The 17,778-nt window shown below is 43.2% G+C and overlaps 1 protein-coding gene across 10 annotated transcripts in view; it reads right to left on the reverse strand.

The window, feature by feature from the left end:
- Window positions 1–17,778, reverse strand: part of PIEZO2 (piezo type mechanosensitive ion channel component 2) — a 468,071-nt gene that overhangs the window by 26,314 nt on the left and 423,979 nt on the right. For 7 of the 10 annotated variants that reach the window (XM_053902383.1, XM_053902382.1, XM_053902379.1 and 4 more), the window contains 5 exons: window positions 10,825–10,992; window positions 7,953–8,357; window positions 7,131–7,389; window positions 3,854–4,036; window positions 999–1,251 (listed from right to left, as the gene is read on the reverse strand). In XM_053902383.1, the coding sequence (XP_053758358.1) occupies window positions 999–1,251; window positions 3,854–4,036; window positions 7,131–7,389; window positions 7,953–8,357; window positions 10,825–10,992 (1,268 nt within the window). The remainder of the gene's footprint in view (window positions 1–998; window positions 1,252–3,853; window positions 4,037–7,130; window positions 7,390–7,952; window positions 8,358–10,824; window positions 10,993–17,778) is intronic. The other 3 variants (XM_053902384.1, XM_053902385.1, XM_053902386.1) reach the window with 1 other exon arrangement.

Here is a 17,778-nt window from a genome sequence, read left to right on the forward strand (position 1 = left end):
GGGGTTGTTATGCCATCTTTTTTTTTTTTTAAGTTTATTTATTTATTTTGAGGGAGAGAGAGAGAGAGGGAGCTCAAGCAGGGGTGGGGCAGAGAAAGGGCACAAGAGAGAATCCTGAGCAGGCTCCATTCTACCAGTGCAGAGCCTGACATGGGGCTCAAACCCATGAACTTAGAGATCAAGACCTGAGCCGAAACCAAGAGTTGGATGCTTAACAGACTGAGCCACCCAGGCGCCCCTGTTATATGATCTTTATTCCAGGAAGAAATAGATTGGAAGAATAGTTTTTATCGTGCTAAACGGGGTCCCAGGTTGTGGGTTTTCCAGATTGGGTCCATGCCCCATGCCTTTTTCATGTCCAGATTTCTCTAATTGTAAAACGAATATGGATGACTGCTGGTGCCTGCCTGAAAAGTGTATTCTGAAGATGAATACACGGGTGTTTGGAAAGTTTTAGGCAGGAGCACTATAAATACAAAAACCCAATTTCTCCAAGAGTGGAAACTGGAGAGCTTGTCTATCTGCTGATAATACCCAACTATTTAGTTAGAAATTAACTAGCTTAGGGAATAAATAGGTGGTTTTGCTAAAAGTTTCCACTGATAAAATCTAAAAATATTTTCAAAATAAATTGTGATGTATAGCATTCTGGACACACCCTGAAATATCTCATATCTCTGGATATGATTTAAAAACTAGCATGTGCCCAGCACTTACTATACGAGGCAGTGTGCTGGCCACTTTTCACAACGACCCCAAATCCTCATCCTGGGAAGGAATCAGATGTTTTAAAGAACGATATGACTGCCCCAGGTCACACAGTTGAGCTACGAACTGAACTTGAGTCTGTGATGTCAAAGCACTTTCTTCTCACATCACCACATCTGTCTCCTTGAGAGCGCCCGTAAACGCCCCTGCCCAAGACCCAGACCCACTGGCACCGGAACAACCAGAAAACTCAGAGTTTTTCCAGCCTAAGGAAATCATGCGACAGATACCTCTTTTGGACCTATTGGAAGAAAAGCTGGATCTGGGGGATATCTGGGAGCTACTGCCCGATCGCTTCCTCCGGATGGCCGTGGGCTGCTCCGGGAAGGACACGTGCACCGACTCCGCTGACGCGGCCAGGTTGATGGATTTCAGAGAATCAGAGGAGGCTCTCCTGCCATGACTGAGGGACAGCTCATCATCCGACTCTTCCTTGTCTGTGCCACTGTCGGTGATGTCATCTTCATCCCATAAGCCGTGGCACTGAGAAAGCATAAGGGACAACTCAGACGGCCATTCCCGGTGAGGTAGCATCGCATCCCCCACGATTAGAAAGCCAAATGTGAAATACGGTGACTGTGGCTGTGATATTGCATCATAAAACTGACATTTGCTAGATAGTTAGAATTTAAATGTTCTCACAAAAAAGAAAGAAAGAAAAAGAAGAAAGAAAGAAAGAAGAAAGAAAGAGGAAGGGAGGGAGGGAGGAAGGAAGGAAGGAGAGAAGGAAGGAGAGAAGGAAAGAAGGAAGGAAGCAGGGTGGGGGATGGGAGGAAGGGAGGAAAAAAATAACGAAAAAGAAAACAGATATATACGGGAGGCGATGGGAACTAATGAACCCTATGGAGGTGATCCTTTCACTGTGTCTACGTGAAACACATCACCACAATGTATACACTTTAAATATATTACAATTATTTTTGTCACTCATACTGCAATAAAGCAGAAAAAGGATTGGAAAATGAAGGGACTCTAGGATAGCTTATTATCTAGGTGTTTATGATAGTCCCAGAGAGCGGGGACGGGCTGGTGCAGATCATGAGTTTGGCTAACTAATTGACATGGATGCAGATCATGTCTGGCAGATGGAGTAAAGGCGAAGTTATAATCACTTAACTCGTTCCTGAGGGAAAGCACTTTCTAGAACATATTTCTCTGTGCTTACAAGTAGCATTTTAAATATCAGTGGGTGAATTTAGCCCCACCGTCCATGTTCACCAAATACCTACACTTGAATACATACAAATGCTGTGTCTCCCTGAACATCCACGGTAAGCTGTGAACCCCTGCATCACCCACGGCTGGGTCAGGAACAGAGCTGCAAATAGTCTACTCAAAAAATGTTGGCCCACATATGAGACAGAGATTGTGATGCACTCTGTAGAGCCTGCATTTTGCTTCAAAGAAATGGGCAAAAGGGGCTGGTAGGACAGCAGGAGGAAGGATAGCAGGAGAGGCTGAGAAAAACCAGGGGTCTTGCTGGTGCAAGAGGTTACCTGGACAGCAAACCCACCTTACAATGACCTTGCTGCCATTTCTTGAAGCTCCCCAGTGAGCCCACTGCCTCCTGAGTGCCCAGACTGCCAGGCTATGCATTTATTCCCCAGGAGCTCACCCAGTCCTCCCTCTGACACATGCTGTAGAGGGTAAGAGCTCCAGTCCAATTTGCCAAAATTCAGTTGGTCAAAAAATAACTTGGAGCATGATCAATTCACTAAAAGACAATGTCACCTAATACACAGATTATTCTTTTATTTTTAATTTTGTAAAGTTTATTTATTTATTTTGAGGTGGGGAGGGGCAGAGAGAAGGGGAGAGAGAAAATCTGAAGCAGGCTTCATGCCCAGTGTGGAGCCTGACGTGGGGCATGATCCCATAAACCATGAGATCATGATCTGCACCAAAATCAAGAGTCTGACACTTAACTGACTGAGCCACCCAGGCGTCCCTATTCTTAAATATTAATAGGTATATTATTTCAAGAAGAAAAGTCAGTGGATGCATTCTTGAAAACATAACAAACATTCTAGATTTTCCTAATGGGATTTTCCAACTTATATTGATTTCTTTTAAATCATTTTTTTTCTTTTAAATCGTTTTAAAAGTTGTTTTCTCTTTGGCCAACATTGGAACATGTTTAGATTCTTTTACTACTTTCATAGTAGTGTATTTGTTAGTGAATTCTTCCAATTATTTATAAGATCTATAGCAATTCATACCAAATAGGATAGTTTTAACCACATTTGAAATTTCCACGTAGTTTGAACTGTTTGGTTTCCTAGATTTCCAAAGCTGTAGGGTAGTTTTGTCTCCTTATGAAAAGATTTGTCATTCTAAAAACGATTTTTCATATCATTAGCCAAAATTTCAGCATAAGAGTACCTCAAATACATTCACCATAGATATGAAATTTTCTAAGAAACCAGAGTAAGTATATCAATAGGAAACGCCAAAATTTTGTTTATTCTATGCTTTAAATATTCAACTGTAGCTGCTAAACCACTGAAATATTAATGAGAAGGCAGCAAAATGCCTAAAGGTTTATATACATTTTTTAAATGATGTGAAAAAGGATACAAGTTGCAAGAGAGTTGTGAAGTGACCAAATTTGTACAATCATGTCTTTTTTTTTTTAAACGGAGGTGTAGTTCACATACAACATAATACCACCATGTCTTAAATGCAGAAATTTAAACTTCAATTTCTAGAACTGAAAACATAATGTTAACACATTTGTTAATATATTCATAACAAGAATTAGTAAACTGCATGAATTCAGGTAATTTATCAGAAGAACTAGAAAATTCAGGCAAACTCAGTTTTGGCTAAGTGGTTTCCTTGGATAACATACCTTTGCAAGGTTATGCATTTTCTCTAACATAATTCCCACAAATATGGATTGATTATGGTATGTTCATAATAGAAGTAGAAATATGGGGGAATTCTCTTCCAAGTTTATTACAGTTTCCCTTATTGAGCCCCATATGCCTTGGCCTCATCGCCAATCGTAATGTTCAGGTTCTCCAGGAGTATCACGGGGGCTGCAATGATCAACATGACCCAGTTAAGTGTTAACGTGCAGTACCTTCAAAATGGACCGATGGAAGAAAAGAGCCAAGAGCTGAATGAGATCATAAAGGACATAGCCTTCTTTCTTCTCCACTCCTATGATATTCGGTGGGTGGAAAGGTTTATCTTTGTTCAATTCCACGTTCTTGTTCCAGGGAAAGAAGCCAAATTGGAAGAAATACTTGACCACAATTGCCACCTACATGCAGATGATGGAAAAAAAAAATCACTCCTTTTAAGAATGGTTCTATATGAAAAATAGTGATATAAAAGCTTTTATATCACTATTTTTCATATAGAACCATTCTATGGTTCTATAAAAATGAAAGAGATCATTTCACAGTTTTGGTGATAAGATCACACACAATGATGTGGAAAAATAACATTATCATTCGTACATGGACTTTAGACCAAGAGCAATATCTTACTGCTGCCAGGGCAGGACTGTAGATACATCAGTGCTGGCCAGGTTACTCACGGCACCTACTTATGATTTTTTCTATTTTTCAGGACTTGGCTAGTTTATACTGATTTAATAAGGTTTAATTACTCAGCTATTAAGATATGGTAACGAGGACAAACTTGAACAAAAAGAATTCTATATTTTACATATTGCTTTCATTTGTAATCTTCCTGAGCATCTCAGGCAGTTTTGATGCCTATTTTCATTTTCCTCTGACCTCTTTGTTCTCACCATTAAAACAAATTTTTTTTAATGTTTTATTTTTGAGAGGCAGAGCGGGTAGAGCGTGAGTGGGGGAGGGGCAGAGACAGAGGGAGATGCAGATTCTGAAGCAGGCTCCAGGCTCTGCACTGTCAGCAAAGTCCGATGCAGGGCTCGAACCCACGAACCGCGAGCTCATGACCTGTGCCGAAGTCAGATACTTAACCGACTGAGCCACCCAGGTGCCCCTGTTCTCACCATTTCGTTGCTCCCTGGAAGTTCTCCTCAAGAAGAAATAAAAAGAAATAAAAACTTGCCGGTTGTGGTGACTAGTTAAGGGTACAAATGTTGGGGAGAAGCGGTCTGTGACAAAGACACATGAGAAAATTGACAGGCCTCATCTAAACATCCCTCTGACAGCTGGGTCACCGGGAATCAATTGCAATTCACGCAATTCATCCATAAAAAATATTTTTCGAAGTCCTCTTTCGACCTAGAGTCACTTTACCCTCCTCCCGTCTCTCTCCTTCTTATAGCCAAGCTTCCGCAAAGAACAGTCCTGTGTTTCTTACCATGCTGAGCAGCACTGCCACAAACGGATGCCAGAGCAGATACCTGAAGACTATCTTTGCCTCTTTCCTTCTCACTCGCACCCCCAACCCGTTTGGGTCACTTACTAAAACTTCTCACTTACCCCATTCATCTTCAGCCTCGTGGCCATTGGGTCAGTTCACATCCCATGACCTCTCACCGTCTTTTCAAAAACTTTCATACCAAGGGGAGAAAGTCCTGAGCATACACCCTGTTGACATTCCCAAGAGCCTACTACCGTGCTGTCCACTCACGGCCTGCCTCCCAGCCATCACAAGCCATGTGTCATTCTGGGCACATGTCAGAGTGTCTATACCTTTGTTTGACCCTTTGCTTTTTGTCCTTTGATGACCTTACACTCATCCGTTAAGACTCAGTTGTCTTCTACTGAGAAGATGCTATGATGGCCTCTCTCCACACCACCCAGGCTGCATGAGGCACAGATCATATCCGTATTTCTTGTATGCTCTCTAATGCGGTTTTGTGTTGTACTGTAGGGCAATTCTTTGTTTACATCCTATGTGTTCACCATATTGGTTTGTGAGCCATTGAGAAACAGAAACAACTTTTTTTTTAAAAAAGTTTTTTATTAAATTTATTGTCCTCTTCTTATGCTTGGCATAGTTCCTGGGTTTTGGTGCATAGTCTAACTTGTAGAGTGAATTAACATCACCTTAATCTTCTACTTCCTCCCTTCTTGGTGTGACAGAGAAAATGGGGAACCCCAATTTAACTTAACTAGGAAGATTTCATTTTATGATGAAATAACATAAGTAGCTCTTGTTCCCTTCTCTAAATTTTTAGAGAATTTCCTTCTTCCTTCACTTCTACATTAGAAACTCCCTTCCTTCACTTCTAGGTTAGAAACTCCCTCACCTCTGTACAGAGGTGGTACAGAGAATGGACCCATTCCCCAAATAGGGGGTCATTTATGTCCCGGATCACAAAGTTTATGTGATGGAAGTAAGACTTAAAAATGATTATTTTGGCAAGATCATGACAGACAGTCTACTTAAAGTGATAGCTAGGTAGTTGGCTTTCCACCTTTTATAAGTATTTAAATATATTTAAATAATTACTATGGAAATAAGATACATGATACTTTACACTGATACTTTCGAGATGCTTTGATAAAAGCTTTGCTTTATTTTACTGGCGAATTACCTATAAACCTACAAAATTTCTGGAATCTCAATGTACATCCATCATGAATTCCATCCTTTAAGAAGCAACTACACTACCAATGTTAGTGAAAACTTTCCTATATGAGCCAGGTAAGAAAATTCGCCTTCTTCAAAGACCTCAGAACACAAAGAACTACAATAACCCAAGGAAAAAAAGGCTATTGAGCCTCCCTTTTAATTCCCAATTTTATGGTTGTCATGGGAGTTTGTGACATTGCATATATTTGATGGGGAAGGATAGAAAAACAGGTTCATATAATTGGGAAGAGTGTCTCCTGTCCCCTCACACGTGATGAAAATGAAATGGTAATTTACCCTCGTGTTCTTCAGATTTTTAGGTAGGTGCTTATGTGACTTTGTGTTTTTGTGTGTTGAAACTGGCTTTAAGCTTAAAAATGGGAAATATGCATGTTGTATCAAACTACATTCAAATTGCTTACTGTGTTGTTTAATTCAGCATCCATTCACTGGACATCCATCCACTGGCACGAGACACTAATTTCTGCGTAAATAACACATTATTTCAGTAGTTCCTATCATAGGACAGATGACCAGATTTCAAAAGCCTCCCCCATCACTTGCCAGTTGGGCAGCCTGGGTCAGTTATTTCATCTGGCTAAAGCTGTTTCCTTATATGTTAAACCAAACGATATTGGTGCCTATCTTGGTGTGGTGTGACCTGTGAAAAGACATGTACAATCGCCAGCACTAAATAACTGTTAGTTTAGTCATTTGCCTATCTAAGAACATCCATTTACTTGAATGTCCTGCGCGAAACTGTCTGGGAGACAGGGCTGGCCTGCCTCGAGTGAATGCCGGAAGCGATTCATTAGCAATTCCCACTCAAGGCTTACCTCTGTGTAGACAATGGCCATCATCCAGAATCGTCTACTGGGCCTGGGCACAGACAGCATGGCCCAGAGGAAGATCAGAATGGGAAGCACAAGGGTGATCATGGAGGCAGAGACCATGTGGTTGAGGATGATCACAAAATAACACACCATTTCTGAGCGGGCCACCAGAGTGTTGTACATGGCATAGAACAACAGCAAGAACCGGGGTTGGCCAACGTAGAATTTTTCGGACTCTTCCAGCTCGTCATCATGGAACATCCTGTTCAAATAAACAACATGAGAGGGGCGCCTGGGTGGCTCAGTCGGTTAAGCGGCCGACTTCGGCTCAGGTCACGATCTCACAGACCGTGAGTTCGAGCCCCGCGTCGGGCTCTGTGCTGACAGCTCAGAGCCTGGAGCCTGTTTCAGATTCTGTGTCTCCCTTTCTCTGACCCTCCCCCGTTCATGCTCGGTCTCTCTCTGTCTCAAAAATAAATAAACGTTAAAAAAAAAAACCAAAAAACAAATAAACAACATGAGAATAAACTCGTCTTCATTTCTCCAAATCACTGATTTCTGCTTTGCATGATCCCTCTTGTCCCTCCCCTCCTTCCCATGTGGCCAGAGTTCTGGCGGAGTCAACCTAATAGCCTACTGGAGGAAGAAATGTGTGCACAAGTGTCTATCATGGACGGCTTTGGCTAGTTCTGTGCTTCACGATGGGAGCACTGAACATTGGGTCTGTTTGCTCTGAATGTCCAGGTGGACGGTTGTCCATGGGAGTTTGTCTACCCACAACCTGCGGAACAGCCCCCCCCCCCCCCACCCGCCCAGCACTCTTACTTGTTCAGTAGCAGCTCACTGGCCGTCAGCTCGTGAGTCAGGGGCGGTAAGATGCTGGACTCGAGCCTGTCTGAGCGGCTCTCGTCAGGGCTCACGGCCATGTGGCTCTGGCCTGCAGAGTCGTCCCGCGAGCCGAAGGACAGGCGCTCGAAGCTGACCGCCTTGCTGTAGGAGGGAGGCGCCTCCACGTCCCCATCCTCGGTGGAGTAGTGCGGCAGCTCGGCATCTGGGGTGAGGCCGGCCTCCGAGGCCTCCGAGGCCTCCTCCGGCCCCAAGTCCGCGGCCTCCTCCCCTCCCTGGTCGGCGTCTTTGGCCACCGCCTCGTCATCCTGCTCGGCCTCCACCTCCGCTATGGTTTCCGTGGTCCCCTGGCGCGAGTACAGCATGGTGCACTGCGTGGGCTCGCTGTCGGGAGAGAGGGAGGGCACACACCCCGCTCTTAGCATCCTCCCGATTCTCGAGACCCCTTCCCGACACTCCCCAATACAAACGTCAAGGCGGGCGAGAAAATTACCACCCCGTTCCCTCCCCTGCCCCCACCACCCCGCCCCCGACATTCCATCCACCTGCTTTGTTCCTTCAGAGTATTCATGTCTGATCTGCAGAGACTGCAAACAGCAGCCTCCAAATGCAAAAGCCCACAGTGCACGCGCACGGTTGAGACCCTGAACAAGTCACACGACATGGCTCAGACGTTGCTAAAGCCACCTATGCACAGAGGTTGTCTAAATCGTATCAAGATTTGCAGCCATGGTTTCCAGTGTTTCTTTTCAAATGGAGACAGCATAGCATACCTACCGCTATATTAAAGGATGGTGCCTATGGAGACGAAACTTTGCCAGTTTGGGTCCGTGGGTATTGGCCAGGAGGTACTCTACTCCCAATTCTACGTAATGGACCCACTCCTACCCATAAGGGGAGGATAGGAATGAGAAAATATTGGCTGAATTAAACAACCTGCATGCTTTATGGAAAAAATGCCTCATTTCTTGGATATCTGTTCCTCCTCCCTATTTTTCCATCCTTTACCTCTTTCTTACTGGTGCTTATTACATATGACTGAATTTTCACCATCTCTCTGGCTCCCAACCATCCCCCGCTGGGTTCTTTGTGTTGCACATGGGAAGGCCTGCCATTTTGTCCTCCCCAGTGCTATGGACTCTCCCCAGGGCTATGGATCCTGCAGGCTGCACCCTCAGGGTGTACCCCTGCTATCTCTGTCCCCAGTGACTGCAACTTATCTTTTCTACTTGTTCCCCATGGAGTATTCATTCTCCCTAAGCTTCCCTACTTATCTCCACCCTCTAGTTTTGGCAACCTGACCATCTCTCTTGTACCTCTCCTTCTCTGTCCTTTATCTCCTAACTTTCTCTGCCATGTCTGTGTAGGCGACTTTGGAAATGAAATACAGCAGCCGTAACAGTGAAATTCATGGCCTGCTTGTCTTTATTGTCTACCCCAGCCCATGAAGGGCAGAAAGGCAAAAATGTTTTGGAGATGTGGAATCTGGTAGATAGAGGACCGTACTATGTTAGACTCTGAAATTGTACTGTTATCTGAATGGCATACGGTGAGCAGCTTGGGCCCATAAACATAGAGATTCTTAAATATACAGGTCGTACCCACTTTTCTTGTCATGGACGACAGTAGACATGTCAATAAGTGAGTGGATGGGTGGGTGGATGGACAGATGAACAGGCCTTGGCAGAGCCCTTCATGGCATCCTGAGACCGAGGAACTTTTATGTGAACCCCTGGTGCCCACTCATGTGTTTATGTTCCCAGGACCTTGGACTTCAGTACGGGACATCGCATAGAAAGCTCTTGGAATGCCAAGGCAAACTGTGTATTTTTCTAGGACTTACCTCCTAGGAAGGCCATGAAATTGATCACCCCAGGCAATTTTCAGAACAGTGGAGCCAACCCCACATCAAGTCTAACTTCCAGCTGGACTCTAACCAATTACAAGCACGTTCTTTATGGTTTTGGGTCAGGTCTGGCCCTGAAGGGAGTCAACGAGTCTTGGTACTTTCAGGACTCAACCGAGTGCAATGGAAGAGAATAAGTTAACACCCCTCTGATTTACCACTGTGCATGGTCAAAACTGAAATTTGTCTTGGTTCGGGTGATTTTCTGGTGTCACGAGAAGCGCAATGCAGCTGATGTTTCTGTGCCCCCGTGGACCATTCAAAAAGGCAATTCCACAAAGAGCTTTGGGACTGTATGTAAATCATTTCATTTCTAAATGAGTATTGTCTTACGGTAGGACTTAATGAGAAAACTCAAGCCCAAAGCAATAAGTTCCAGTCGGCAAAGGCTCTATATTCTACCGCACGATAATATTCTTTACAAAAGCCAATGGTAAAGTATATTCTAAGTTCTGTAGATTTGGTCTTATCCACTAAAAATGACTCCATGTGGCAGATTTAAAATTTTTTTTTCTTCTATTACATGTCTCTTTTGATGAAATCATGAGAAAAAGTCTTCTATATTTCCTGGCCCCTTTTCCTCTGTGAGGACTGCCTACACGAGCTCTCCATCAAGGAGGGAGCATGCTTATCTCTTTACGCCTAGGGAGTGGAAGATACTTACAAAATGGAGGACAACGTTTGTAATAAGGATTTTTAAGAAACTCCTAACAGACAAAAACCAAAGAGCGGTTAGTGTAAGAGAACGCTGTCCTGGGAGTGACCAGTCATGTCCCAGAATGAGCGGCGGTTATGCTTTTGGTTAGTCATGCAAATTCTTAAAATAAAAATTAAGAAACCAAAACCAAAACCAAACGGACATCACGAGAGCTTATGTTTGCAATGACACGAAGGGGGAAAAGTGGTAACGTGAGGGAAAAAACAAAGCATGCACGAGTTAAGCACCTTGATGCTAAACTGCCACTGTCAGCTGATGAGGAGGACATATCCATGCTGAACATTTTACGAAGCCTAGGTCGAGCACGCTCACTTGTTTTAGGAACAGTTTCTGGTCCATCTAAATCGTCAAGGGTAGACTGCCTTGAGAACAGCATGGTTGCTTCAGTGTAGCAGCTAGCAGCGCAAACAGTTACAGAGACACAGTGTTAAAACACCAGCGGTACATCAGTTTACGCACGGCTCAACTGACCAACACACGGTCATGCAGCAAATCACACACGACACCAATACTACGGACAACGAGCGCCACAGCGGGGCTCAAGGATGGGGAAGGACCTGTTTGGCCGGACGAGAAAACACAGCAGTACTAGGTTTTTATAAAAGTATCCCGGCTGGCAATAAATCAGGAAACGTCACTCTCTGGGTGGGACAGGGAAATAGAAGAATTACAAGTCCCAATATTTCTTTCGCAGAGCAGAATTCGTACTTCATGACTTTGTAGCTGAGTTTGGTTTTGTTTTTAAATTAGAGAAGATATGTTTTATTTGGAGCTCCCAATCCTGAGTTCATTGAAACCATTTGGTAACCAAATGGCTTAAGCAGAAATACCTGCTTGGGTAATATTTATATAGAACATTTCATTTTTAGAAAAAACGTAACAGTCTCCAAGACGAGAGAGGGAGCGAGGCTCAGAAATGACCATGACAAACTGAATTATCCACCCCATTTTCTGAGTGGTATTCAGTGAAGCCAAACTAGATGCCTTGCGTGTGAAAGAGATGCTGGTTTGATCTGCAACCAGATATAAACCAACATCGGAAAAAAAGAAAAAGAAAAAGAAAGAAAGAAAGAAAATGGTACAAAGAAAACAACAGAGGAAGTCTAGCAATGGCAGGGTCATTTTGTCTGTTAACTTTTCATTTTGACTAATGAATTTTTTCTTCTGGATCACGTTTTAGGTCTTGGCAGATGTTATTTAGGGCGAGAACCCATGGGCTAAAATCCTCACTTCTTGTTACCCCACGGAGCGACACTGGGGGAGAGAAGGCTGGTTGATTCAGGACTGGGGACTGCGTGAGCAACTGAGGAAGAAGCAGACAGAGTTATGACGTGGGCAGAATTTCAGTGCTGACATATAGTTTAACCCAAAGGGGTACAGGCACCCGAAGAACCTCTGCAGGAGACTACTGGAATGAAGAATCTTCTAACCTGAGCACTAATGACCTGGCTGACCCAGCGGGACAGGACTTTGTGACACAGGATGGCTGATCCCCTGGCCGAACACCATTATCATGTGAGTGACTGAGGCCTACTGTGTGCCCAGCCCACACAGCCAGATGTGCTCAGTCAGACATTGTGAGGCAGCAATGGAAACCATTCAGGAAGTGACAACGTCCAGGGCTCAGGGAGTGTAGGGATATCTGAGTCACTCACTCGCGGGACCAGTTAAAGGGCTTTTCAGGTTCCGAGAGCTGTGGCACCAAGCCCATGAGTGCTCGGTGGGGCCCCCGTGCAGTGCAGGTAACATGCTGTGCGTGTGGTCAAGATGCAGGGCAGTGACAGAGGAGAGTTGGGGAACAACCAGATGGTCTCTAATAAGGCCATAGCGACTGTTTTTTTTTGTTGTTTTTTTTGTTTTTTTAAAAGGCCCCAACTCCTCTAGATATCACCAAATCCTTTATACAATGAGGAGAGGAGGACAAGATCGAGTAGAAACGCACTGGCCAAGTGCAGTGAGGGCTGGGCTCAAGTCCCCACGCTGACATGAACTGGCTCTGGGGGTTTAGAGAAATTCATTCTCCTCTCTGAGGTCTCCCTCTCTCTCTCCCTCTCTAAGAATCAGAAGAGGTTTCATTGTGATGAAAATAACTACAGATATTATTGCTTATTTGATAAAGTTGTTCGGTAGAAATTTTTGACTTTAAGTTTATAGAATTGATAACATATAACCTGTTCTCTCTCATTTATAAGATGAGGGAAATGGATCTTTGGACTTCTGTATTTAATTTTCTAGTTTTAGGGGTGCACCCTTACCGCCATTTAGGGGTTAGCATGCAGGCAAAAAGACACCGTGTGCCCTCTCCTGTGGCCCTGCTCAGATTTTCTGCGTGGGAACCACTGTTCTAATCCCAACGTCGGCTTCATCTTGTTAATTCCTGGGTCCGCTGTCACACTGGCTGACCCTCAGAGCCCACACCATCCCACCCAGTTTGGTTACTTGGAGTGTGACCAATCTGTCGTCCAATCTAGGGCATTTTAAAAGTGAAAGGGAAGATTAGGTGCTTTCTGATAACAGGCCCGGATGACAAAGGTGAAAGGGACAGTTGCTGTCACCTCCCTGGTCAGCCCATGCCTTTTAGGTGACACATTTCAAGTGATGACCACTCCTTTGGTATCTAGGAAAGCTCTTTGGAATGTCATCTAATGCTTCTTGCAGCTCTTTAAAATACTTTATTTTCGAGGAATGTAGACGATATCTGATTTCAGGAAACAACCATTAACATAAGTGCCGTTTTACAGCCGGATTTGAAGGAAATCGTGACTTTTGCAATAAGTCAAGGGAATAAAAAGTCATTTGTTAGGCTTTTATCCCCATTCCATCTGCAGTACGCCCAAAGGTGAAAACGGGTGACGTGGAAGCCAGAGCATGTGTGGCAGGTGCGACAGCCCCATCCAGGCTGGGTCCTCTGCACGGGGAGGGGGGGCCGTGCGCAGCCCCACTGGGGGACGATGCTAGACCCTGTCTAATGACACAGGTGTCTCAGAGTGACCTTCCACTCGGAATCCCTTCTAGGGAAGATTCCTGCCTTTCTAGTAATCAGCATGGCTTCCAGCAGACTTCAGTGTAGACAAATTTTGTCTGCAGATTGGATAGTTTCCTAAAGCAAAAAAACCAGAAGGGGAGGTCAGCCACTAAGAAAAAGGCAGGTATGTTAACTCATTTATTTACAACATAATGACCTCTACTGCGCCTCCCCTTTCTTTAGGTTGAAATAAAAAGTAAAAAATACATTAGGAACGAATTGTAATTCTTTTTTTTTTTTATGTTTTTATTTTAGAGAGAGAGCGAGTGGGGAGAGGGACAGAGGGACAGCGAGAAAGAGAGAGAGAGAGAGTGAATCTTAGGCAGGCTGCACACTCAGTGCGGAGCCCAACACGGGGCTCAATCCCACGATCCTGGCATCACGACCTGAACCGAAGTCAAGAGTCGGACGCTTAAGCAACTGAGCCACCCCGGCACCCCAGGAACTAGTTTCAAAGGTACTCGTTTGCTACTAATAAATATATTGACTGATTGACTGGTTTTAAGTTTGGAGGATATTTTGCCAGTCTTTGTTAAAAAGCAATCAATGGATTTAAATAATTCCTACCTCACGGTTTTTAATCACGGGAAAGGTTTTACACTTGTAATCTTGGGTCCAACTTAAAGGTAGTTTACTTGATTTCATTTTGATCAATCTTCTTCTTCCTTTTTTAGATCCCTCTTCTGTTGTGATTTATAATATTCAGTTGATTTCTTAACTGGGCTTGTTGTCAATTAGTATGCAGTTATAAGTCACTAATACAGGCATCACGTGTTTATTTTATGGACAACTCGTTGTCAGTCTACTCTCTAATTCTCTTTGATTTATTTGATTCAGTTTGGTTCCTGGGCAGCTATTTTCCAGCCAGGCCAGAAAGCCTGTAAAACCCTCGAAAATGTATGGAAAAAAAAATTCTATTTCTGGGTAGTTTTCCCCTTTGGGAGATAGGACATAGCTTCATGACACTTCAAAAGAAAAGCGGTTCATGAAAAATAATGTTGCCAATTACTAGCAGTGTCATTGCAAATTATTGAGGGAAAGTTATTCCATCCATTCTCCTTTTTACTTGCCAAGCTTAGGGACCCAGGTAACAACAGCAACAACAACACCCTCTGTATTATGAAACTAGGCGAGGGAAGAGGTTAAAAAGACGTTCATTTGAAAAAAATAAGTCTTATTATGGCCATTATTATTATTATTATTTTTTAAGAACAGATGCAAATAAATATGCAATAACCACATTATATATCCTGGGTGGATGTTAAGTGTATTCTTCGCTATGTGGGAGGAAATCATCCCAGTTGAATATGAACATGACTTTCTGTTAAGTTAACCAGAGCTGACTGAAGCCTTTTATTCTGGAATGCAGATAAGGGAAAACGGTTTGGGTCAGACCCAGTGTGCAATACACAGCAGTGCTGTCCGAAGCTGAATGCAGCGGGATATTTGTACATGGTATGCAATAACTCACTAAGTAACTAAGATGTATCTTGAGAAGTATACATCTTACCATTCTCCTTTTTTTTTTTTTTTTTTAAACCAGTTTGGTCATGAATAGGTTACAGAGTGTGTGGATCTGGAAACTGTGTGATCCCCCGGGGGCCTTCGTTGACCCCTCTCACTAGAAAGTAGCATCTGTCAGCATCTTGAATATTCACTACCTTCAAACAAATCTTGCCTCCCTCTGCCTCCCTGTTGACACATTGTATACTTTTGTACCCACGTTCATGCAGGCTTTATTCATTATTATGGGAATAGCTACCACGAAGTAACGTGGGATATGTAAGAGCCTGGGTAGAAGGTAGACAGAAATGGATTTTCAGTTTTCGCATCAAAATGAATCGAGAGAAAATAATTCTGTTTAAATGACTGATTTGTAGATAGAAAACTGTTGCAACAAGAACAAATTTAAGAAGTTGGAAGCTTCCAAATAGACGAGTTATTATGATTTGCAGAAAATGAAAATAAAATATAAACCATAATGATTTTTTGTCTCAGTGGAGTCTGTCCAAAGAGAATGAAGTTCCCCTTTCAAAAATGCTATTTTTCTGAAAGTGAAGGCACACAAGGGGGCGCTGTCAGCACTTGCCAATCAAAGGACATGAAAACTAAATTTTCACGTTGTAACTTTGCTATTACTAATGGTTTCGAAAACCACTGATTGAGAAATGTGTGTACGCCTGGGTGGAAAGAGAATGAGAAAATTTTATTAGCATACCCACTGTTCGAACATCAAATATTTTATTCTAGAAATTAAAAGCATCTTGAACAGGATCTCAATTAGCAAATAAATGCTTTGACCTTGAAACTTTTTTTTAATTAAAAATTAATGTTTATTTATTTTTGAGAGAGAAAGAGAGAGACAGAGACCGAGCATGAGTGGGGGAGGGGCAGAGCAAGAGAGGGACACAGAATCCAAAGCAAGCTCCAGGCTCCTAGGTGTCAGCACAGAGCCTGACGCAGGGCTGGAACTCACAAGCTGTGAGATCATGACCTGAGTCGAAGTAGAAGTCGGATGCTCAACTGACTGAACCACCCAGGCGCCCTTTGACCTTGAAACTCTTAAGAGTTTTTGCCCTGAGTATCTCTTCTCACAAAAATCTACAATAGCTAAAATATTATGTTTCTTTGGAACTGACAAATGAGCAAAGATTATCCCCAAATTAAAGGAAAAATATAATGCCTTTTATTATCCCTCAAAGGACTTTAAAAGAATCAATACCTATTTGGGGGACAGGGAGGGATATATCCAAGCAGAATTTTATCTGTACAAATTTCACATTTAAATCAATATATGCATAACAAATGAGAATGAAGTTTTAGCATACATTCTATTTTAAAACCCGACTTTTTATTCAATGCAATGAATATCTTTCCATACTAATAAATATAGATCTGCATCAATAGGTAGTTATTGGGTAGCAGAAGAACTGGCATGATTGGAGAAGCTCAAATATAGCAATTCAGCAACAGTTAAACATAGCTCTTCAAGGTAAAACATTTTTTTTTACCCACCTCTCCCCATTCAAGTTGCAATTTCAACTTGACGTTACTACTTTGGATGTGGTATCGATAACATAGTCTCAGTTCCCTCCTCTCTTTCATCTGTTAACATATCCAGTATTTGTGGAGGACAGATTTTCTACCAGGCCTCTGATGCCTTGCACAGTGTATGAAGTGGGACTGAGGGTTTTCTAAGAGCTTCTAAGTCAGCCACCCTTACGGCAGGAACCTCAACCCAGGAGTCTATGGATAACCCTATTGGTAGGTCTTTCTTCCCAGGCTCAAACTACTTAGAGATGACTTATCTTTATGTGTCTATGTCAGAATTGATCTTGGGGCCTGGCATGGAACAGGTGCCCGTGTTTAATTAAACATTAAACATGTTTAATGAAAGCGACAAATGTCCTCAGTGATGATGTTCTTTACCTATGAAGATATGTGCAAGGTGTAATTCATCCAACCTAGCTAATCATCCTAGCCATGTCGGGACTTCTGCTCTAACTCAGAAGCTAGCTCTGTGCCATCAGCAGCAGCTGTCTAGAACAGCGAGGCAGAGAATGGGGAGTCTACTGGGATAGGCAGTAAGAAAGGTCAGTTCTCAAAGTTGGCCTGGAGTGCAGAAAGAGGCCACGAGAGGCGGGGTACCATGGAAGTTGAGAGACCGGGCTCTGAGCCGAACCATGTGGTTTTGGATCTTGGCTCTGCTCTATAATACTTCCTAGCTGTGTGGCTTTGGGTAAGTTACTTAACCTCTCTGTAAGTGAACTTCATGTTCTGTAAAATGGGGACGATAATAGTATGCATCTTGTAGGGTCTTGGAAGGACACCAAGAGGTAACCCATGTACAGTGAGTGGTGCTGGCCCGTGTGTGGCAGGTGCAGGGTCCGTGTTGTGAGAACAACGCACGTGATCACACAGGTCAGGGAAGATGGAAGCTGACAGAATCCCTTCTTAATTTTTATTATGAATCACAAAGTAACAATTCTGAAAGGAAAAGATTAAAGACAGCACCAGATGACAATTCTAGTATAGAAGATACTCGATGGGGCAGCAGTTTTCAAAGGAATTAAAGACGTAGCCCTTGACACAGTGTTTTGTGATCAGGAAGGCTCGTTCTTACTTGCCGCCAGCTTAGAAAGCTCTAGCCTGTGCC

This window comes from Panthera pardus, unplaced genomic scaffold, assembly GCF_024362965.1.
Source record: "Panthera pardus isolate Hobbes unplaced genomic scaffold, ASM2436296v1 HiC_scaffold_15, whole genome shotgun sequence".
Taxonomy (NCBI): Eukaryota; Metazoa; Chordata; class Mammalia; order Carnivora; family Felidae; genus Panthera; species Panthera pardus.